Here is a 24,544-nt window from a genome sequence, read left to right as displayed (position 1 = left end):
GGAAAAATATCAACAGGTGCTTGGGCAGCTTTGAATTAATTATGGAGAGCTGGCCCATGCAAAGCAGATCATATTTGACTAATTAATTTTTCATGAAGTAACTGAGCAGTTTGTTCAAGGAAGAACACAGGATGATTACTGTGCTCTGCTTTTTTAAAAAAAAAGGCTCAAGGAGAAACCATCATGGCAAATGGTTACTTAGACTAGAAGATCATAGGGATTTTCTCCAAGGGTCAGTACTGGCACACTGACTTTTTTTTGATATATAGGAAATATAGTTACTTAGAGTGCTGAACGAACTTTCAATACTTGTTGATGATTTTGGATGTAGGTTTGCTTGCTGAGCTGCAAGGTTCATTCCCAGACGTTTTGTTACCCTACTAGGTAACATCTTCAGTTGAACTCTTATCAACAAACACATCGAGTTAGACCCTATCTGCTAACCCTTGAGAAAAGAAAGTGATTTCACCACAGGGAATGACATCATCAACCCAAACATATAAATAGCAGGAATTTTCAGCATTGCTTCACCTGAGGCCCACTGAAGATGTTACCTAGTAGGGTAACAAAACATCTGGAAATGACCCTTGTAGCTCAGTGAGCAAACGCACATCCAAAACCTCAACCTGAGCTACAAATCTTCTCAAAACTCAATAAGATTTGCTTATGATTCCAAACTTGGAGTTGGAATGGTGAGGATAGCTTTTTTTTTACTTGTTCATTGGACATAAGTTACCAAAGATGGCAGATGGAATATGATATCAAGGAGTACTTTGATAACTTTCTGAAATTATTTTATAAAGTAATTTTTTTTTTAAAAAAAAGGTATGGAATCAAAGGACTAGTTTCAAACATTTTAATCAGTAAATTCAGTTATCAGCATAGCAATGTTATGGCCAGTCTTTGGCGATGATGAGAATTCAGAGTAAATCTCTCTCAGTTGTTTGCAGGCTCTGGCCTGTGCTTGTAATCTTCCATATGAGCCAATATCCAACTCGATGGTATCATTATTGAAGCTGTCAAGACAGTGAAACCTATGATCTGTTCCTGTAACAGAAAAGAACAGCTGAAATGAGGGCTACTCTAGCTACAGAGAACAAAGTAACAGCTAGAATAAAGAGTGCCCTGGATGTTGAGTTGTGAGGAGGAAAGTTACATAGATCATTTGCAATTGGAAACTAGTGAATTGATGCCCCTGTGAATCAGTGTTGGCACTATGATACAGTAGACACTGCCTTTACAATGCAATGCTGATCCAATCTCTTTGAGTCCATTAATTAACATAAACAGCTTTTAAAATTTCTCCCAAAAGGGATAGCCTTTCTAGCTTCTCACATTTACCACCTTTGTTCATGCATGGGACCATTCTTGTAAACCTCTGGACCCTCTCCAAGAGCAGCACATGCGGCATCCAAACCCAAAACTGCTCACAATATTCTAAATATGGTTTGACCAGAGTATTATATGGCCTCAGCAGAACATCCTTAGATTGGTATTTCAGTTCTCTTGAAATGAATGCAACATTTTCAGAATCCTGAATAAAGACTCTAAGTCCCTTTATGCTTCAGATTTCTGAAGCCTTTCCCCATTTAGAAAATAGTTGATGTCTCTATTCTTCTTACCAAAGTACATAACCTCACACTTTCCCATTACATCTGTCACTTTGCCCATTCTCAGTCTGTCCAAGTTCTACTACAGCCTCCCCACTTCCTCAACACAACCTGTCCTACCACGTATCTTTGTCTCATCTGCAAACGTAGCAAATATTCCCTCAGTTCCTTTGTCCAGATCATTAATCTATGATGTGAATAGTTGTGGTCCCAACACTGACCTTTGCGAAACCTCACTAGTTACTGACTGCCATCCTCACTTTATATATTTTTTAAAAATGTACTTAGATGAACTGCTGAAGTTATTTCATAAAGTATTTCTTGGAATTAAATTCCATTTACCATATTTGGTAGCCTGCTTCCAACCTGATTTTCCAGTTCCCCTACATATTGATCTCTCCCATGCCTTTTCTATCTCATGATTTATTTTTCTGTCCTACATCCTGACTACTGCTGGAGGGCCTGTACATAACTCCCAACAGGTTATTTTTTTCTTTTGTGGTTCCTCAGCTGTGCCCACACAGATTTTACACCTGATTCTTGATTGCTTTTTGTGATTGATTTAATTTAATCCCATCTGCCTGCCCTTTCAATAAGGTATGTACCCTTAGATGTTTAATTCCTAGCCCTGGTTTCCTTGTCTGTGGAATCCACAACATTGTATCTGTCAATTTCAATCTGTTCTACAAGCTCATTTACCTTGCTTCATAAACTGCATACATTGACGTACAACACCCTCAGTCCAGAGTTGACCACCCCCTCCTTCACAAACCTTGCAAAAAAAACCCCTGCTCATAGTTGTCCCATTATCTGCTATGCCTAATGTTAGATTCCTGACCCGTTTCCTACTCTCTATCCTATTACTTGTTCTGGAAACTTCAGTAACCTCTCCCCAGCCTTGCTCCTCTCTAACTAGTTTAAAGGTTCGTGGTCATCCTATTTAGCCTTTCTACTAGGATCTTGGTCCTAGATCAATTCAGATGGAGCCCGATTCCATGGTACAATTCCCCCCTGTCCCATTACTGATGCCAGCACCCACGAAATGGGACCCGTCTTTCCCACATCACTCCTTTAGCCACATGTTTACTTCCCTAATATTATCTTTGTCAATTTGCCAATAATCCAAAGATTACAACTTTTGACGTCCTGTTCTTTAATTTTGTTTCTGATTTCTGATTAGGCAAGAAGTTTTGTTCAGGCAATATGTTGTTGGTGGCAACATGTGCAACAAAAGCTAGATCCTCCCCATCCCCCTCCAGTATTCTTTGAGCCAACTTGAGATGTCCTTCACCTTGGCACTAAGTAGGCAGCACATCATGTGAGACTCTCAATCCTGCTCACAAAGGATGCTACTATATATCTAGTTATAGAATTTCCTACCACTACCACTTTTCCTTGTGCTCCCCCACCCCATCATATAAATGACTTCCTGGTCCATGATGTAGTGGTCAGTTTGGCCGTTCTCCTTGCAGACACTTTCCTCATCCACACAGGGAGCAAGTACCTCATTCCTCATGAACAAGGTGAAGAGCTGATACTCGCATTCTTGCTGCTCTCCTGAGAGTACAGCACTTATTCAATACTGACCCTGCGACATGCTGCATTGATTAGATTACTTACAGTGTGGAAACAGGCCCTTTGGCCCAACAAGTCCACACCGACCCGCCGAAGCGCAACCCACCCATACCCCTACATTTACCCCTTACCTAACACTACGGGCAATTTAGAATGGCCAATCCACCTGACCCGCACATCTTTGGACTGTGGGAGGAAACCGGAGCACCCGGAGGAAACCCACGCAGGCACGGGGAGAATGTGCAAACTCCACACAGTCAGTCACCTGAGTCGGGAATTGAACCCGGGTCTCAGGTGCTGTGAGGCAGCAGTACTAACCACCGTGCCGTCCACAGTAATGCTTCAGTATTGACATTCTGACTGGATAATACTCATTATCTACTGCTCCTCAAACAGTGCAGGACTTTCTCTTCAGTGCTGTCCTTTTGTGTCATTTGCAAACTTTCTTATCAGATACCCAACACCACCTCCTTCTTGATAATGGCATCAACAGTAGAATATCAACAAATCTGTCTCTCATCTCACCATTATCCATATCATTCTCTTTCTTGAATACCAATGCAAAGTACTCATTAAGGGTCTCTCTCATTTCCTCTGGTTCCACACATGAATCCCCTCCTTTGTTCATGAGTGGAACTAATTACCCTCTTGTTTCTAATCCATGTATAAAGTGCCTTGGGATTCTCCTTAATCCTACTTGCCAAGGATATTTCATTCTGTCTTTTTGCCCTCCTAATTCCTTGTTTAATTTTTTTTCCTGCTTCCTTTGTTTTATCATGTACCTAGTCTGATTTCAGTTTCCCAAACTTACATATACTTCCTTTTTCTTTTTGACTGAACTTTCAATATCTCTTGTCATCCATGGTTCCTGAAACTTGCTATATCCTTATCTTTCATTCTCATAGGAACATGCTGGTCATGAACTCTGATCAACTGGCCTTTAAAAGTTTCTCACATATATCAGATGTTGATATACTCTCAAAACAGCTGTCTCCCATTCTGATTTTTCCAGTTCCTTTTGAATACTGTTATAATTAGCTATCCCCCAATTTAGCACCTTGACTCAAAGACCAGTCTTATCCTTATCCATGACTATCTTAAAGCTTATGGAATTGTGATCACTGTTCTCAAAATGCTCCCACACTGAAACTTTGATCACCTGGCCAGACAAGTTCCCCATTACATGGTCAAGTACAGTCCTTTCCATAACTGGGCTATCTACACATTGTTTCAAGAAATCCACCTGGATGCCCCTAACAAATTCTGTGTCATCAAAACTCCTGAACTATGGGAGTCCCAGTCAACACTACAACAACAATCATGTTCTGCTTCCATATCCTACACATCTCCCATGGCTATTGGGAAATCTATAGTATAGCATAATGATTATACCTTTTTTATTCCTAAATTCTAACCATTTAGGTTCACTGGATGAGCCCTCCGAGATATTGTTTCTTAGTACAGCTGCGACATTCTCTTTAATCACTGATGCCAATTCCCCCCTCCACCCCCATTCTTTTACTTCCTCTCTATTTCCCCTGTAACATCTAAACCCTGGAACATTGATCTGCCACTCCTGCGTTTTTTCTCAACCAAGTTTCCATAATGGCTACCATATTGTAGTCCCATGTACTATTCCAGGCTCTAAGCTCATCTGCCTTGCCTGCTAAACTCATTGCTCTCAAATAAATACACTTCAGACCACCTGTCTCGCCCTGTTCATTAACCTTGCCCTGCCTGTTCTCCCTCAGTACTCACCCTCCGACAATGCAACGCTCCCTCAATACTGCCCCTTTGCCAGTGCAGCGCTCCCTCAGTACTGACCCTCTGACAGTGCAACACTCCCTCTGTACTGATCCTCTGACAGTGCAGGGCTCCCCACAGTACTGACCCTCTGACAGTGCAGCGTTCCCTCAGTACTGACCCTCCGACAGTGCAGCGTTACCTCAGGGCTGACCCTCCGACAGTGCAACACTCCCTCTGTACTGATCCTCTGCCAGTGCAGTGCTCCCCACAGTACTGACCCTCTGACAGTGCAACACTCCCTCTGTACTGATCCTCTGCCAGTGCGGGGCTCCCCACAGTACTGACCCTCTGACAGTGCAGAGCTCCCTCAGTACTGCCTCCGACAGTGCAGCATTCCCTCAGTACTGACCCTCCGACAGTGCAACGTTACCTTAGGACTGACCCTCTGATAGTGCAGCACTCTCTCTGCACTGACCCTCTGACAGTGCAGTGCTCCCTCAGTACTGACCCTCAGACAGTGCAGTACTCTCTCTTTACTGGCCCTCTGACAGTGCAGCACTCTCTCAGTACTGATCCTATGACAGTGTGGCACTACCTCGGTACTGACGTCCTGACACTGCAACACTTTCTCAATGTTGATTGTCTGACAGTGCAGAGCTCCCTCAGTACTGACCCTCCGACAGTGCAACGCTACCTCAGTACTGACCCTCCGACAGTGCAGAGCTCCCTCAGTACTGACCCTTTTACAGTGCAGAGCTCCCTCAGTATTTACCGTCTTACTCACCGTTTGACAGTGCACCACTCCCTCTGAACTGACCCTCTGACATTGCAGTGGACCCTCGGCATTGCTCGTCTGACAGTGCAGCGCTATGTAGGTACTTACCCTCTGCCAGTGTAGCACTCTCTCAGTCCTAATCCTCTGACAGTGCAGCGCTCCCTCAATACTGACTCTGACACTGCAGCCCTCCCTCAGTACAGACCCTCTGGCAGTGCAGAGCTCCCTCAGTACTGACCCTCCGAAGTGTAGCGCTCCCTCAGTAACAGCTCTCTGACGCTGCAGCGCTCCCTCAGTGCTGACCCTCTGACAATGCTGCACTCCCTCAGCGCTGACCCTCCGACAGTGCAGTGCTCCCTCAGTACTGATCCTCTGACAGTGCAGCGCTCACTCAACGTTGTCCCTCTGACAGTGCAGCTCTCCCTCAGTGCTGACCCTCTGACAATGCTGCACTCCCTCAGCACTGACCCTCCGACAGTGCAGTGCTCCCTCAGTACTGATTCTCTGACTGTGCAGCGCTCCCTCAGTACTGACCCTCTGACAGTGCAGCGCTCCCTCAGCGCTGTCCCTCTGACAGCGCTCCCTCAGTACTGACCTTCTAACAGTACAGATCTCCCTCAGTATTGACATTCTGACAGTGTGTTGCTCCTTCAGTACCGACCCTCTGACCGTGCAGCACTCCCTCAGTACTAACCCTCTGACAGTGCAGCGCTGACCCTCTGCCAGTGCAGCGCTCCATCAGTAATGACCCTCCGACAGTGCAGCGCTCCCTCAGTATTGACCCTGACAGTGCAGCGCTCTTTCAGTACTGACCCTCTGACAGTGCAGTGCACCCTCAATACTGATCCCCTGACAATGCAGTGCTCCCTCAGTATTGACCCTCTGACAGTGCAGCACTCCCTCTTTACTGGCCCTCTGACAGTGCAGCACTCCCTCAGTACTGACAACCGACAGTGCTGTGCTCCTCCAGTGCTGACCCTCTAACAGTGCAGCGCTCCCTCATTGCTGACCCTCTGACTGTGCAGCGCACACTCAGTACTGACCCTCTGACTGTGCAGCGCACACTCAGTACTTACCCTTTGATAGTGCAGCGCTCCCTCAGTACTGACACTCTGACAGTGCAGCGCTGCCCCTGTGACTCTGCAACACTCCCTCAGTACTTACCCTCTGATAGTGCAGAGCACTCTGTTGACGCTATCGACCCCGCCCAGCGTGAGCGCACCTTTCGCTTTGACCCTGTTGTTGTTCCTCGGACAATGTGGCTGTCCTTAACACCGCCGCTCCCACGTGAGGCACCCCTTTCTCTTACATGGAGAAGGTAAACATTGATTTTTGCTGTTGGCCTCTGGAACTGGAATTCACGACTTTTTGATTCAGAGGAGAGAGTGTGATCATGCTTGAACCAAGGCCAATAACAAACAATGTGAGCTTATATATTAACCAGGGAGAGTTAGTACCTAATATGAACATGGGTGTAATTCATTAATGATTGGTACCTGACGTTAACAGTACTGACTCACAAATTCCTGAAGCTCAGACACACTTGTGCCAATTAACCCAAAATGCAACTTTCGGTAAAATCCCAAAAAGGTTTCTTTTTATGAAACTCTCCCGAATTTAGTGGATCTGGGCCCTGACAGAAACAGAAATTGCTGGAGAAACACGGCAGGTCTGGCAGCATCTGTGGGGTAAAAACAATGACTGCTGATGCTGGAAACCAGATTCTGGATAAGTGGTGCTGGAAGAGCACAGCAGTTCAGGCAGCATCCAACGAGCAGCGAAATCGATGTTTCGGGCAAAAGCCCTTCATCAGGAATAAAGGCAGAGAGCCTGAAGCGTGGAGAGATAAGCTAGAGGAGGGTGGGGGTGGGGAGAAAGTAGTTCCTTTTCCACCTATCTACTCCATCCTCTCCTCCCTGACCTATCACCTTCATCCCCTCCCCCACTCACCTATTGTACTCTATGCTACTTTCTCCTGCACCAATCAACCACACCACGCCGTGGCCCAACATTTCAACTCCTCCTCCCACTCTGCCGAGGACATGGAGGTCCTGGGCCTCCTTCACCGCCGCTCCCTCACCACCTGACGTCTGGAGGAAGAACGCCTCAGCTTCCACCTCAGAACACTTCAACCCCAGGGCATCAATGTGGACTTCAACAGTTTCCTCATTTCCCCTTCCCCACCTCACCCTAGTTCCAAACTTCCAGCTCAGCACTGTCCCTATGACTTGTCCGGACTTGTCCTATCTGCCTATCTTCTTCCACCTATCCCTTTTCCACCAGTTCCCTTCCCCTACTCATCTATTGTACTCCATGCTACTTTCTCCCCAGCCCCACCCTCCCCTAGCTTATCTCTCCACACTTCAGGCTCTCTGCCTTTATTCCTGATGAAGGGCTTTTGCCCAAAACATCGATTTCGCTGCTCCTTGGATGCTGCCTGAACTGCTGTGCTCTTCCAGCACCACTAATCCAGAATCTGGCAGCCTCTATGATGAATTGAAGAAGGGTCACCTGACCCGAACGAAACATTGACTCTACTTTCTCCTCAGCGATGCTGGCTGACCTGCAGTGGTTGTGTTTTTGTTTCAGATCTCCAGAACCCTTCTTTGTTTAATTTTAGTTGCAGTCAGATTGTGGGCACAGGCTGTAATCTGATTTTTGCCACACCCAAACTGCTCAGTTCCTACTCCAAGACTTCTCCCCGAGTTGTTCAATGTACTTCAGACCAACACCAATACCAACACCAGTGTGGCCCTGAACTGCCCTGGCAGTGTGTCGAGACAGCCTGAAATCGACCTCCACATTCTCTGAACTTTCACTCAATGACCCTCACTCACTGATACCCCTCACTCACTGACCCCCTCACTCACTGTCCCCCTCACTTACTGACCCCCTCACTCTGTCTCTTACTCACTCACTGACCCCCTCACTCACTCATTAACCCCCTCACTCACTGACCCCCCTCACTCACTGACCCCCTTCACTCACTGACCCCCCTCACTCACTGTCTCTCGCTCACTGACCCCCTCGCTCACTGTCCCCCTCAGTGTCTCACTGACTGACCCCCTCACTCACTCTCTCACTCACTGACTGACCCCCTCAGTCTCTCACTCACTGTCCCCCTCACTCACTGACCCCCTCAGTCTCTCACTCTGTCCCCCTCACACAGTCTCTGACCTTCACAAACGGAGCCTCCCTGTAACTTCCCGCACTCCCCGGACTCCGGGAAAGTTTGCAGTCACTTACCGTTGATGTCAGCTCGTTCTTCGCGGGTTTGGAGACGATCCTCGCCCTGGGAAGGAGCTGCTGCCGATTCCCGGCGATCAGGAAGCGGAGCCCCTGGGTTAGCGGCCGCTTCAGTCCCTGCATTTCTCTCTCTTGTCGTCGGTCCCGGTGCTGGGGCGACACTGTCGGCTCTCTCTGCTGCCGGACGTCCTTGCGAAGCGGAGCCAGTTCACACCGACACTTGCACGGAGGGAGGAGACAAGGGGAGGCAGTAGAAACAGCAGGAATGACCAACCCACTGGGAGCAAACTTCACTCCATGCACCTACCGCTTCATCCTGAGCTGAGAATAATCACACTGGGAATCCCCCTCCATGGGAATAACATATTCCCTATTGGGGAAGAATCATCCTATTTATTGGGAGGAAAGTTGGTATTTGGGAATACTACATTAGCTGGAGAAATTAAAACTTAGTGGAGGAGGACCCCCCAATTTGGGAATACACATCTCACTCCAAATAATCCCACCCCTCACAGGCATCTCCCTAACTAGGGATTACCTCCCTGACCTCTGTCACTGGGAATAAACTACCCTCATTGGGAATTACTTGCCTTAATTGGGAATAAATGACACTTGGTGGGAATACATCAGCCCTATTGGAAATAAATGACCATCCTCACCTGGGATATGTGACCCTCACTGGAAATGACCATGCTCTCTGAGAATGATTACGCCCTTTGCAAATCACCCATCTTCACTCTGACCGGGAATAAGCTCTCACTCACTGAAAATCCAGCTCATCGGGAATAAACTCCTTGCTGCAATTAAAATCTCTCACTGGGACTAAACACCAGTGAATATACTCCCATGCTAAGAATAAATCCTCATCAGTGGGATTTAAAATCCCTTCATTAGCCATTCCCATTTTTCAATGGTGTTTTCCAGCCAAGGATGTCATTTGACAATAGTAACTATTGTATTGAGAGATTTGGCAGTATGTGTGTGCACAGCAAGGTCCTAAAAGAGCAACACAAAAAACAAACTCATGCTTTATTTATGTTTATGAAAGTATATCAGGAAAGCAGGGAAAAGCCCTCCGCCCACATTCCAATACGCCTAACTTTCCTCTATCCAAGAGGAGAAACTGGGATTCATTTATACACTTCGACTGAAATCTTGCCAACCATTCACAGCTTTCTTGATATTGATACTCTATGTAGTGTTCCCTCAGTGCAACTCCTTTAACAGTGCAGTATTCCTTCAACACTTCCATCTGACAGCAGAGGACAACCTCTGTAACTGCTGATTTCACGATGTAGCACTTCCTTATTACTGTCCCTCTAACAGTGTTGCATTCCCTCAGTAATGGTCCTACTATACTGCAGCACTCCTTCAGTAGTTATTCTGATAATGTAGCACTCCCTCAGTATTGGTCCTTAGTACTTTGCCACACAGCCTGCACCTGAGGAAGTAGTTTCAAATAAACCTGTGAGACTAGAACCAGTGTGGTGTGATTTTGACTTTGTCGACCCCAGTCCAACACCAGCACCTCCATATCCATATATGATAGTGCAGCTTTCTTTTAGTACTTCCCTGAGTGTGCAGTGCTGCCTTAGTACCCTCTCCATGGAGAAGCTCTCAGTTGTTTCTCTATGACAATGTAGTGCTCTCTCTGTACCACCTGTCTGACAATGCAGGGCTCCCTTACGATGTAGAGGAGAAAGTGAGGTCTGCAGATGCTGGAGATCAGAGCTGAAAATGTGTTGCTGGAAAAGCGCAGCAAGTCAGGCAGCATCCAAGGAACAGGAAATTCGACGTTTCGGGCATAAGCCCTTCATCAGGAACGAGGAAAGTGTGTCCCTTACTATGTATCTGACAATACAGCAACACTCCCTCAGCTCTGCCCCTGACAATGCAGCATCCCCTCAGTATGTCCTCTGCAACAGCTTACTCCTCATTATGGCTCTCCAAAAGTAAAGCAGTCCTTCAACGCTGGTCTTATGAAAATGCAACACTGACTCAGTACTGACTCTCCAAGAGTGTAACTTTCCCTCTAACACATACAAGGATGATCGGCCCAGAGTATAAGCTTACTACTGTGGGTTGAGGCTTGAACCAATGACATGTTGGACCCATTGGTGAGAATGCTACCCACTCTGTAAAAGCTGACAATCAACATTTTGTGACATGAGGACAGATGAAACTATAAGCAACATCTTTTATAGAAAATGTAGAAGCTTTAATTTCAAACCCAAATCCCAGAATAAAATACCTCCATTAAAATAATTCATATTCAAATACTGCCACAGCTTTAAAATACCAATGAAGCCCCGAAGATTTGCTGAGCCATCAATTCATGTCCCAGCCTTAAACCAACCAAATGTGGGCTCAGACTTGTGGGCATCTGTAATGCTCTGCTGAGGAAGAATGTTTTCACATAAGAAACACTTCAAAAGGAGTTACATTTTTTTCTCCGCCTAACTGAAATTGCAACATTAAACATGAGCTAAAATGCAAACGATATAATCCTGAGGTGTTGTGCGTGGTTAGTGAGTCCTGAAGCCACTCTTTGCTGATTGACCCATGCAACTTCCAGAATCAAGTGCTCAGGGATCGATTGTATGATTGGTTGGGATCAGATTAACTCCAAGATCCTTTGCAACAGAGTTCTAAGCAATATTAGGAAAGGAAATTGATTAAAACACAGAACAACAATTCTGCAGTTTAACTGAAGGATGATGTGTTGTTAAACTCCACAGGATAATTACTGATTGGTCACAGTTAATGCCAGTTACCTGTGTTCTTTGTCCTACACAGACTCGGTCACATATTAATCCCTATCAAATTCAGCCTGCCATACTCAAACCACATGACATCGAGATCCTCTCACAAGCTGGCCTTGTCTCACACACACTGCATCACATGAAGATCCTGTCACATTTTTATCATGTCAAATGTTTGGCTTGTCACGTGTAGCTTCGTCATATATAGCCCCTGTCACACACAGAACTCCTCACATTTGGTTCAGGTCTCAAGACAATCCAAGTACAGTGCAGGTGCTTTTACACACAGACCCCATTACACACACAGGCCCTACCACACACAGACCTCATCTCACACAGACAGGCCCTGCTACACACAGACCCCATCACATACAGGCCCTGCCACACATAGACACCATCACAAACACAGGCCCTGTCACACACAGACCCTGCCACACACAGCCCAGTCACAAACAGGTCCAGTCACACACAGACCCCACCATACACTGACCCTGTTACACACATAGACCCACTCACACACAGACCCCGTCCCACACACAGGCTCTGCCACACACAGACCCCATCACAAACACAGACCCTGTCACACACAGGCCCCATCATACACTGACCCTGTTACACATACAGACTCAGTCACACACAGACCCTGTCACATACTGATCCCATCACACGTTGACCCAATCACTCACAGTCCCAATCACACACAGATGCAATGACACACAGACCCAGTTACACACACACCCCGTCACACACAGACTCATTCACACACAGACCCATTCACACATAGACCCAGTCACACACAGACGCAGTCACACACAGACCCATTCACACACAGACCCAGTTACATACAGACCCCGTCACACACAGACCTCGTCACACACATACCCAGTCTCACACACACACACCCAGTCACACACTGACCCAGTCACACACAGACCCATTCACACACAGACCCAGTTACATACAGACCCCGTCACACACAGACCTCGTCACACACATACCCAGTCTCACACACACACACCCAGTCACACACTGACCCAGTCACACACAGTCCCATTCACACAAGACAAGTCACAGCCAGATGCAGTGACACACAGACCCAGTTACACATAGACCCCATTGTACACAGACCCAGTCACGCACAGACCTAGTCACACGCTGACCCAGTCACACAGTCTCATTCACACACAGACAAGTCACAGCCAAATGCAGTGACACACAGAACCACTCACAAACAGACCCAGTCACACGCTGATCCAGTCACACACACCCAGTCACAGCCAGATGCAGTGACACACAGACTCAATTACACACAGACTCAGTTATACACATTTTGCAATCACACACAGAGCCAATCGCACACTGACTCAGTTACCTACAGACCCAGTCATACAGAGATCCAGACACACACAGACCTCGTCACACACAGACCCCATTGCATACAGACCCAGTTACACACAGACCCTGTCACACGCTGACCCGGTCACAGACACACCTGGCCACACATAGACCCTGCCACACACAGACCCAGTCACACACAAACCCAGTCATACGCTGACCCATTCACACACAGACAAGTCACAGCCAGATGCAGTGACACAGAGACCCAGTTACACACAGGTCCTGTCACATACAGACTACCTTCACACACAGACCCTTTCACACACAGGCCTCTTCACACATAGACCCTTTCACCTGCAGTCCCACTCACACACAGACCTTGTCACACACAGTCCCATTCACATGCAGACCCAGTTACACACAGACCCAGTCTTACACAAACCTGTCACACACAGACCCTGTTACATGCAGACCTTATCACACGCTGACCCTGTCACACACAGATCCTGTCACACACAGACCCTGTCACACACACAGTCCCATTCACATGCAGACCCAGTTCCATGCAGACCCAGTTACACACAGACCCAGTTATAACCGACCACGTTATAACCGACCACATCACATATTGTCCCGTTCACATGCAAACCTAGTTACTCACAGGTCCAATGTGAAACAGGCAAATGTGGAAACTCCATAGTCTTCAGGCATTAACCTCCTTGATCAATAATGTGTCCATTCAGCTAATTCCCATTCAGTAACCTCACCCATCTTTATATTTAATTAGAAATCACTTGAGATGCATGACGTTCCCTTAACAAAGCCATGCTGACTATCCTGACTTATTACTGACTTTCTAAATGACAGTTTATCCAATCTTTCAGGATTGTTACTAATAATTTGCCTACCACCAAAGTAGACTAGCTGGCCTATAATTGCCTGGCATTTCCTTTGTGCCCTTTATAAAAATGGAACCACATTTTGTCCTGTCCTTTGGCACCTCACCTGTATCTAGTGAAGATTGAAATATAATCGTCAGAACATCTGCTATTTCCTCCCTGAGCCCCCCCAACATCCGAGGGAACAGTCTATCTGGCCCTGGTGACTTATCCACCTTCAAGGATTCCAACTCCACTAATACTTCCTCTCTCGTTATGATTATTTTGTCCAATATTTCACACTGCTCCTTTTGGGTTACTATCTCCACATTATTCCTTTCCTTTGTGAATATGGAGCCAAAAAATGCATTTAAAATTCTTCTCTTTTCCTCTGCATCTTCACACAAGTTCCCTTCTTCATCTCTGATTGGTCCTATATTTTCCTTGGCTATCATTTAGCTCCTTATGTACTGGTAAAACATCTTTGAGGTTTACTCTATCTTACTTGCTAATTTTTTCTCATGCCCTCGCTTTGACTTCCCTTTTATTTTTACTTGACGATTGTACTTTCTCTACTCCTCTCGGCTATCTCCAGCGTTTTGCTACAATGGTAAGCTTTCTTTTTCTGTTTAATCTTCCCCTGTATCTTTCCACTCATTTGTGGGCATCTACATTTGGCAGTACCATGCTAATTTTTAGAGGGAACATGACTGCGTTGTGCCCTAAGGATCTCAGTTTTAGTGCATCCCACAGGTTTATTACTGATTTATCCTTTAGCAGCCCGGTCCAGTCCATCTCAGCAGTTCTGAATGCCAAGGTTACTCTCCCACTGTTATGAATATCGTTGGTTGTGTGTAGCCCCTTTAAGAGAGTGGATCAGGTGACTCAGAGGTCACCTAGAGGGGAGTCTAGGACTGCCTGTGGAGTTGAGAGGACGCAAAATAATTATTCGTCTTTCAAGTTTATCCTCAGTCTATCTCATGTTCTATTTATGGTTCTAGTGAACCACAAATACAATACTCACCACCCTGCACTTCTAGCTAACACACTCTGCATCTTTCTATAGTTTGGTGCTCAGCTCTTTTACTGACTGGGTGACAGAGCAGCTGAGTTGTGGATAGACTCTCACCATGAAATCGACAACATTGACGTGATAGGGAATGCCACCTTGATGTTCACATTCTCTGATGTGTAGGGTTTCTGGGTCTCCAGGGGTCAGGACAGAAAGGCCAGGTTCACTCTGTAAAGTTTTAAGCAAATTTGTACAGATGAGTAAACTTAGACATAATCACCTGAAGCTCATATACACATTGTGGAATAGCAGATTTTGAGCTATAAGGAGAGGCTGAACAGGCTGGGGCTGTTTTACCTGGAGCGTCAGAGGCTGAGGGGTGACCTTATAGAGGTTTATAAAATTATGAGGGGCATGGATAGGATAAATAGACAAAGTCTTTTCCCTGGGGTGGGGGAGTCCAGAACTAGAGGGCATAGGTTTAGGGTGAGAGGGGAAAGATATAAAAGAGACCTAAGGGGCAACTTTTTCACACAGAAGGTGGTACGTGTATGGAATGAGCTGCCAGAGGAAGTGGTGGAGGCTGGTACAATTGCAACATTTAAGAGGCATATGGATGTGTATATGAATAGGAAGGGTTTGGAGGGATATGGGCCGGGTGCTGGCAGGTGGGACTGGATTGAGTTGGGTTATCTGGTCGGCATGGACAGGTTGGACTGAAGGGTCTGTTTCCATGCTGAACATCTCTATGACTCTGTTAGGTCAAAGGATAGGATTAATCAACAAACATGATCAGGAAACACCAATCACTTCCACTCTCTTCAGAGTCAGAGATTTCTAAAATCATTCAACCCTCTGAGAGCAAAATAAATTAAAAGAATATTTCCCAGTACTGGACTTGCCCAAATTGTGAAAACATTCCACCTTGTCGAGACTATTCCAGATCTTATAAACTTCAATCAAATCGCTCCTCACACTTTGAGCTTTCGTAAAGCATATCCAGTCTGTTAAATTTTCCTCAAAAAATAACCTGCTCATTCCAGGTAGGAATCGAGGAAAAACCGAAAGAGGGTTCTGAGGAAGGGTCACTGGACCTGAAAGATTAACTCTGATTTTTCTCCACAGACGCTGGCAGACCTGCTGAGCTTTTCCAGCAATTTCATTTCTGTTTGTGAGCAATCTAATCAACCTCGTCTGAACTGCCTCCAACATATTTGGATCCTTCCTTTAATAAGAGGTTCAAAACGGCTCACAATATTTGGATATAACATTACCGATGTCCTGTGTAACTGAAGCATAATATCTTTACTTTTATGTTCAATTCCTCACATAATAAAGGTTAGCATCACATTAGCCTTCCTGATTCATGTATTACTGATGGGTCAGTTTTTGTCCAATGTGTGCAGGAGGGTTTCCTGACACAGTATGCAAACAGACTAACAAGGGGCGAGGCCCCATTAGATTTGATACTGGGTAATGAACACAGCCAGGTGTTAGATTTGTAGGCAGGTGTGCACTTTGGTGATAGTAACCACAATTCGGTTATGTTTACTTTAGCGATGGAAAGGGATAGGTATATACCTTAGGGCAAGAGTTATAACTGGGGAAAAGGCAATCACAATGCAATTAGGCAAGATTTAGGATGCATAGGATGGGGAAGGAAACTGCAGGGGATGGGCACAATTCAATTGTGCAGCTTATTCAAGGAACAGCTATCAGGCAGGGAGGTAGTTGTCGAGAGAGGGAGCCATGGTTTACTAAAGAAGTTGAAGCTCTTGTCAAGAGAAGGAAGAAGGCTTATGTGAGAATGAGATGTGAAGGCTCAGTAAGGGCACTTGAGAGTTACAAGTTAGCCAGGAAAGACCTAAAGAGAGAGTTGAGAAGAGCAAGAGGGGACATGAGAAGTCATTGGTGGATAGGATCAAGAAAACCCGAAGACTTTCTATAGGTATATTAGAAATAAAAGAATGACAAGAGTGAGATTAGGTCCAAAGATAGTAGTGGGAAGTTGTGCGTGGAGTCTGGGCAGATAGGGGAAGCGCCAAATGAATATTGTTTGTCAGTATTCAAAGTGGATAAAGGCAATGTTGTTGAGGAGAATACTGAGATACAGGCTGCTAGACTAGATGGGTTTGAGGTTGAGAAGGAGGAGGTGTTAGCAATTCTGGAAAGTGTGAAAATAGATAAGTCCCCTGGGCCAGATGGGATTTATTCTAGGATTCTCTTGAAAGCAGGGTGGAGATTGCAGAGTCTTTGGCTTCGATCTTTATGTCGTCATTGTCTACAGGAATAGTGCCAGAAGACTGGAGGATAGCAAATGTTGTTCCCTTGTTCAAGGAGGGGAGTAGAGACAACCCTGGTAATTATAGACCAGTAAGCCTTACTTCAGTTGTGGGTAAGGTGTTGGAAAAGGTTATAAGAGACAGGATTTATAATCATCTAGAAAGGAATAAGTTGATTAGGGATAGTCAACATGGTTTTGTGAAGGGTAGGTCATGCCTCACAAACCTTATTGAGCCCTTTCAGAAGGTGACCAGACAGGTGGATGAAAGGAAAAGCGGTTGATGTAGTGTATATGGATTTCAGTAAGGCGTTTGATAAGGTTCCCCACGATAGGCTATTGCACAAAATATGGAAACATGGGATTGAGGGTGATTTGACGGTTTGGATCAGAAATTGGCTAGCTGTAAGAAGACAGAGGGTGGTGTTTGATGGGAAAAGTACATCCTAGAGTTTAGTTATTAGTGGTGTACCGCTAGAATCTATTTTGGGTCCACTATTGTTTGTCATTTTTATAAATGACCTGGATGAGGGTGTAGAAGGATGGAGTTAGTAAATTTGTGGATGACCCCCCCCACCATTAAGGTCGGTAGTGTAGTGGATACTGCCGAAGGATGTTGTAAGTTATAGAGGGAAATAGATAAGTTGCAGAACTGGGCTGAAAAGTGGCAAATGGAACTTAATGCAGAAAAGTGTGAGGTGATTCACTTTGGAAAGAGTAACAGGAATGCAGAGTACTGCATTAATAGTAAGATTCTTGGTAGTGTAGATGAGCAGAGAGATCTCAGTGTCCATGTACGTAGATCCCTGAAAGTTGCCACCCAGATAGATAGGGTTGTTAAGAAGGCATATGGTGAGTTACCTTTTATTAATAGAGGGATTTAATTTTGGAGCCATGAGGTCATGCTGCAGCTGTACACAACTCTAGTGCGTCCGCACTTGGAGTATTGCGTACAGTTCTGGTCACCACATTATACGAAGGATGTGGAAGCTTTGGAAAAGGTTCAGAGGAGATTTACTAGGATGTTGCCTGGTATGGAGGGAAATTCTTATGAGGAAAGGCTGAGGGACTTCAGGCTGTTTTCGATAGAGAGAAGAAGGTTGAGAGGTGACTTAATTGAGACATATAAGATAATCAGAGGGTTAGATTGGGTGGACAGTGAGACAGACAGACAGATGGTGATGGCTAGCACGAGAGGACATAGCTTTAAATTGAGGGGTGATAGATATCGGACAGATGTCAGAGGTAGTTTCTTTACTCAGAGAGAAGTAGGGGCATGGAATGGCCTACCTGCAACAGTAGTGGACTCACCAACTTTAAAGGCATTTAAATGGTCATTGGATAGACATATGGATGAAAATGGAATAGTGTCGGTTAGATGGGTTCAGATTGGTTTCACAGGTCAGTGCAACATCGAGGACCGAAGGGCTTATACTGCGCTTTAATGTTCTAATGATTATGTGCTGTAATTATACATAAACTTTTGTAATTCACGTCTGTACATATAGTTAATTGATGATGGCCACTGATTGTTAATCTGTTGTACAAGTCAGTAGTTATACGCACTTGTTCCAGTGTTCTGTGTATCTTAAGTAAGTCTGACATTCTTTCCTCAAAACCTGAAGCAAAGCAATTTGGATTTATGGCAACGAAACATTGTCCCTGAAAGATAAGGAGAGCATAAGTGTTCAAAGGTTAGTGACAACATTCATTGTTGAACTTTGTAATATACATTGTTAGAGAATACTTGAAAAGGGACAGACACACATAGAATGGGCTCAGACCATTCAACTTTGTAGATTTATGTAATTATGATCGATTCCTCAGCACTTCTAGAGTGGAACTCCTTCATTGGGATACAAGAGATTTGTTCAGAATTTTTCAGTTCTCTCTTGCTACAGGTGTGATGCCGCAGGACTGGAGGACCATCAATGTTGTTCTGTTGTTTAAAAATGGAGGAGAGTACTGTACAGCCCAAGTAATTACAGGTTAATCAAATTCACTGGACAGAATCTGCCCAGCCATTGAAAGATGGGGAGAGTGGCAGAAAATGGTGAGAATTGTGTGAGGTCAACAATAATGAGATTCCTGACATGTCAGCAAAAAGTCCCATTTTCGAAGCAAATGTTGAAGGGCGAGACACCATTCTCACCAGTGAGCATCAAGAGGATTATTTGCATTAACATGCATTGACATCTTCATCTTTCATCATCTCATTGATACATTGCTTCCCATTCTCCCACCCTCCAGAGAGAAACTGGGTGAATGTAGAACATGAGCATCAGGGTGGTACCTGGCAACTCCAGCTTGTCTTTTGCTCTTCTGGGCCTCTGTCTGAGAGCATGCTGTGTGGGCAGGGACCGCATACGGGGTGCCCATATCTGGGGTAATTGACAGGAACTATTCTGGGCAGGGACAGACTGCCTGTGCTTGACAGGATGCATGGTTGGGATTTAAAGATCGTGCTGGCACTAAGATTCTCGGGTGACAATGGCAGTGGCCAGTATCTCTCCTTGTAGTGACTGGCAGGATACAATGAACATTGTGCCATATGGGCTCGCTGCACAGGTAGCAAGGTAAGTTTGGGCAGATAAGAAGCTTTCTCACACTCGGGCTGACAGAGGGAAACCCTCCAAAAAACTCTCCAAAATTGATACTTAACCAATTTCTGGTGAAATTCAGCTCATCTCTCACTCCTGTTTTGCTCCATCTCTCACTCCTAATTACTCATTTCAAAGTCACTAACACTCTCAAAGAGCCCTCTCCCTCACTCTCTGTCATATTTATTAACTTGATCATATGTTTTGTGATATGAAGAAAGGCTGATGAGAGTAACACATTTGATGTATTCGGATTTTAGTGAGGCTTTTGACCAGGCAAATTATTTAGTAAATTAATAACTTATAAGATTCATGGGAAAGGAGGAATTGGATTCAAAACTAATTCAGTGACAAAAAGCAAAGGGTTATGGTCAAAGGTGTTTTTCTGATTGGAAGTGTGTTTTCATTTGAGGTTTTGCAGGGCTCAGCGCAGGGTCTCTTGTTTCTCATGATATATGTTTTAGATTTAGACTTAGAAAAGTAAAGATCAATGGAGACTAAGAGGGAAGGAAAGAATAGGGAGAGGGATAGTGAGGAGATTGGGGAAATAGTGAGGGAGAAGGAGAGCGAGGGATGGAGAAAAAGCGAAGGAAGAGTGATGGAGATTATAACATTAATAACACTCAAAAGTGAAATGAGAAGTTAAATTACATGTTGCTTTCTTCAGGTTCAGGTGATGCCAGGAGTTTTGTATTTGTCGAGAATGGAGGGGTTCAAAGTGAGGTAGTCTAACAGAGTTGATGAATTTGGTATGAATGTTTGAGTTTGAGTGGAAGATAGAGCAATGCATCCAGTCTGGAGCAGTGTGAGCTTATATTCAATATGATGAAATGCAGTCATTAAATGGAGGAAAGGTGAGTCCTCACCAGATTGGCAACCTTGTTGGTATCCTTCCAGGGACGAATGTTTTTACTGTATTGAGATCCTGACAGCATGCCACAGAATACTTCCACCATCAGACTCAGTCCGTATCCTTTATAACCACCTGAAAAGAGAACACAGCTTCCAGCTCCAATAATGTTTGGCCAGTTCCAGCATTCAACCAATCTGTTGGGTCAACTCTCTCTCTCTCTTTCTTTGCTTCCCTTTCCTTCTCTCTCTCCTCCACTCATGCATTTCTACCTTCACCTCTCATCCTTCCTGCCTCCTCTCCTACTTTCCACTCCTTTTCTCCAATCCCATTGTTTTTCTCTTCTTATCCTCTTTTCTTTTCCTTCATCTCCAACGGCTCCATTCATTCCATCCATTCTGTCTCTTCTTTCTTGAAGTAGGGAATTCCCTCACTGGGATACAGATGGATGCTGGAAACCTGCAGTAATTCATCTGACCTGTCACTGTTCATGCACTAACCCCCATGAGTGTGAGTGGGGTATCTGCCCTTAGGAAGGAATATGCCCAGGCTGAATCTGCTTTCAGTTACCCTAAATGGATCCTAGTACCAAGGAATATTGAAGGACAAATCAGCTAGATATTCCCATATTAACATGCCGTCAAGTATTTGTTTGTAAATCAGTGATAAATATTTGTTTGTCTGCATTGAATGGCTTCCCACATTTACTACCAGAGGAACAGTGTTCCAGTGAAAAGCAAAGTCCAGAACCCTACGGTCAGCTACCATCTCTGGATGTCTCCTAATCCACAGGTTGGTTCAACCCACTCAACTGACTAATGAGATAGATAAAATCCCTAGTGTGGAAACAGGCCCTTTGACCCAACAAGTCCACACTGACCCTCTGAAAAGTAACCCACCCAGACTCATTCCCCTACCCTATTAACATTAATTTACCCCTGACTAATGCACCTAACCTACACATCCCAGAACACTATGGACAATTTAGCATGGCAAATTTACCTAACCTGCACATCTTTGGACCGTGGGAGGAAACCCAAACAGACATGGGAAGAATGTGCAAAGTCCACACAGACAGTCACCCGAGGTTGAACCCAATTCCCTGGCGCAGTGAGGCATCTGTGCTAACCGCTGAGCCACCACACAGCCCTGGTTCTCTTCCATAATGAACAAGAATTGGAGGAAGCATTGAGGCATAGATCCACTCTCGACCGGACCTCAGTGCCCATCATCAAGAGTTATTCAGTAATGATATGAATGTAACAAATTCTGAATGTTCCAGGTGGCGAGTGAATGTACACAAGCAAGTTACTTTATCAAAAACTCACAGCAAAGTGCTTATGTTGACAAAAACTTTGATCTAGCAAATCAAAACTGGATATCAAGAGCACATCTAAGTATCACTCATTGATATTCACAGCATTGCCATCACTGATTCCCCCACTGTCAATATCTTGGGAGTTACTATTGATCAAACACTGAACAGGGCTTGCTGTATAAATACTGTGCCTACAAGAGCAGGTTAACAGGCTATGAACACTGCAATGACTCCTCAAGATATGTCTATCATGTACAGTGCGTAAGCCATGAGTTATGGAAAATTTGCTTGCCTGGATGATTGCAACTCCAAAAAAACTCAAAGCTTGATACCATCAAGGATAAAGTAGCCTGCTTGATTGGCAACACATCCACAAACATTCACTGCCGCTTGTGGAGTTTGCACGTTCTCCCCGTGTCTGCGTGGGTTTCCTCCGGGTGCTCCGGTTTCCTCCCACAGTCACAAAGATGTGCGGGTCAGGTGAATTGGCCAAGCTAAATTGCCCGTAGTGTTAGGTAAGGGGTAAATGTAGGGGTATGGGTGGGTTGCGCTTCGGCGGGTCGGTGTGGACTTGTTGGGCCGAAGGGCCTGTTTCCACACTGTAAGTCTAATCTAATCTAAACCCATGCTCAATAACCACCATGTACAAGATGCACTACAGAATTTCACCATAGCTCCTTTGACAGTACCTTCCAAACGTGTGACTACTTACATCTAGAAGATCAAGGCAGCAGATACATGTGTACAACACCACCTGCTGTTTCTTCTACTAGCTACTTACCATCCAGATTTGAAAATGTACCATCGTTTCTTCACTGTCACTGGGTCAAAATTGTGGACTACTCTCTCCCTAATGGCATTATGGACCACAGTTCTTCAAGAAGACAGCCAACTGCTACCATCTTGAAGCAACTAGAGATGGGAAATAATCTGTGGGTCAGCTTTTAATTTAAAGAAAACTGGAATTGTGAACTTTTGAGTTTGTTTAGCAAAGAAAAAAAACACAAGTGATTCAGAATTTGGTGTTATTTATTTCATAATGCTGGCAATTACGATTCTAATGTGCATAATACAAAACGTTGGCTGTAATGTGGTAATGGTCACAATGTTGACCTGAAGGTCATCTCAATTGGAATAGTTCACTTAGAAGAGGAGATAGGAGACAATGGCCAAGATACAAGACCAAAGGAGTTCTCGGAAAATCCGGCAATCTGAATATAAACTATTTCTACCACTTTAGCAGTCAGGGGATCAATGGCAGTCCATTGTTGCTTGTCCTATTTCTATTATACCTAACCACAATTGAGACCATTCTAAATTAAATTATTGTAGATGTTGGAAATCTGAGATAAACCAAAGACATTAAACACTCAAGTGGGCAGCAACAGGACAGAGAGAAATAAAGTTAACATGTCCAATTTTAATGCTGTGAAAATGTCTGGGCTTTGGATCATTTGAAATCTTCCTCCAAGGTTCACTGTGATGATCTATTAACAGAATCCAGTCAAACTGGAAATTATCTGTATTGCCTGAATAGATTTACTTCTGGCCCTTTGTATGTTCCCAGCCATCACTGCTCCACCGTACCTTCAGTTACCCCAATGTTAAACTTTGAAATTCTGGCATGACACCTCTCTTTACCAATGTCTCTATTTAAAGATACTCTCAAGTGCTAATTCTGCTCAAGGCTGTCATTACCCTCATATATTTTTTGTGGTAGGGAGTTATACTTTGTTTTATTTCACTTCGAGAAGCATCTTAGTCCATTTCATTATATCTATACGTCATCTTTAATGTTACTTATTGTTTGGTCAGTCCTGTGTGATTACAACACGAACACTACAAATTTACCTAATACAGTTACATTTGAATAACAACATCATCTAAACAATGTCTGACTGCTCCTCAGTTAAACTGACTCTAGCTGATTTTGTGCATTTTCCTCGCTCACAATAAGATGACAACAATAACTTACATTTATCTGTTGTCTTAAACCTAGTTGAACTTGTCAAGGTACTTCATGATGTGTATGGGATTGGGGTGTGATCTGGAGCAAGGTATTTGGGTGTGACACCTTGGGAGAGAGCCATCTGTGAAACCATATATCAGTGAGGAGTTTGGTATTTCCAGGACAAACAATGGCTTAGAAAGACAACTGCATAAAGAAGAATTAAAGAATGCTGCTCTTCCACAACACTTAAAAATAACAAAAATATTCCCTTTAAAAATAGCAGACCTCTTAAATGTAAGTAATAAAATCCATTTGAGCATACTGTTATACTATATCATCCTATATTACTGTTGTTATGAATTTCAAATGGCCACAGAATCTGGCTTATACTTACTTACTTTCGCTTTGTTTTGATGACCATCTCATTTGACAAACTACCAACAATTAATGAAACAAACTTTGCTTCAGATTTATTTCTTACTTGGTATTTTTTGGTTTTAAATCTTTTGCCCCTCCCCACCTACTTATATTCATTCCCCTGTTTTTAATTCCTTTGCTGTTGTGACAAATAGCACACCACTATGACACTTCAATTAAAACTT

At 44.5% G+C, this 24,544-nt stretch overlaps 2 protein-coding genes across 2 annotated transcripts in view; both read right to left on the bottom strand.

Moving 5' to 3' along the window:
* Positions 1-842: 842 nt before the first annotated feature.
* On the bottom strand, positions 843-9,203 carry LOC132824222 (cytochrome c oxidase subunit 8B, mitochondrial). Its single transcript, XM_060838526.1, has 2 exons — positions 8,953-9,203; positions 843-1,047 (listed from the first exon to the last, which is right to left on the bottom strand). The coding sequence occupies exons 1-2, from the start codon at positions 9,073-9,075 to the stop codon at positions 937-939; spliced, it is 234 nt and encodes a 77-aa protein (XP_060694509.1). The 5' UTR covers positions 9,076-9,203; the 3' UTR covers positions 843-936.
* Positions 9,204-11,537: 2,334 nt separating this feature from the next.
* Positions 11,538-24,544, bottom strand: part of LOC132824302 (uncharacterized oxidoreductase YjmC-like) — a 30,983-nt gene continuing 17,976 nt past the window's right edge. The window contains exons 8-11 of the mRNA XM_060838647.1: positions 20,690-20,808; positions 18,790-18,885; positions 15,060-15,170; positions 11,538-11,600 (exon numbers count right to left, since the gene is read on the bottom strand). Coding sequence (XP_060694630.1) covers positions 11,538-11,600; positions 15,060-15,170; positions 18,790-18,885; positions 20,690-20,808 — 389 coding nt within the window. The remainder of the gene's footprint in view (positions 11,601-15,059; positions 15,171-18,789; positions 18,886-20,689; positions 20,809-24,544) is intronic.

Source organism: Hemiscyllium ocellatum, chromosome 18 (genome assembly GCF_020745735.1).
Source record: "Hemiscyllium ocellatum isolate sHemOce1 chromosome 18, sHemOce1.pat.X.cur, whole genome shotgun sequence".
Classification (NCBI taxonomy): Eukaryota; Metazoa; Chordata; class Chondrichthyes; order Orectolobiformes; family Hemiscylliidae; genus Hemiscyllium; species Hemiscyllium ocellatum.
This window is presented reverse-complemented; position numbering and strand designations above follow the sequence as displayed.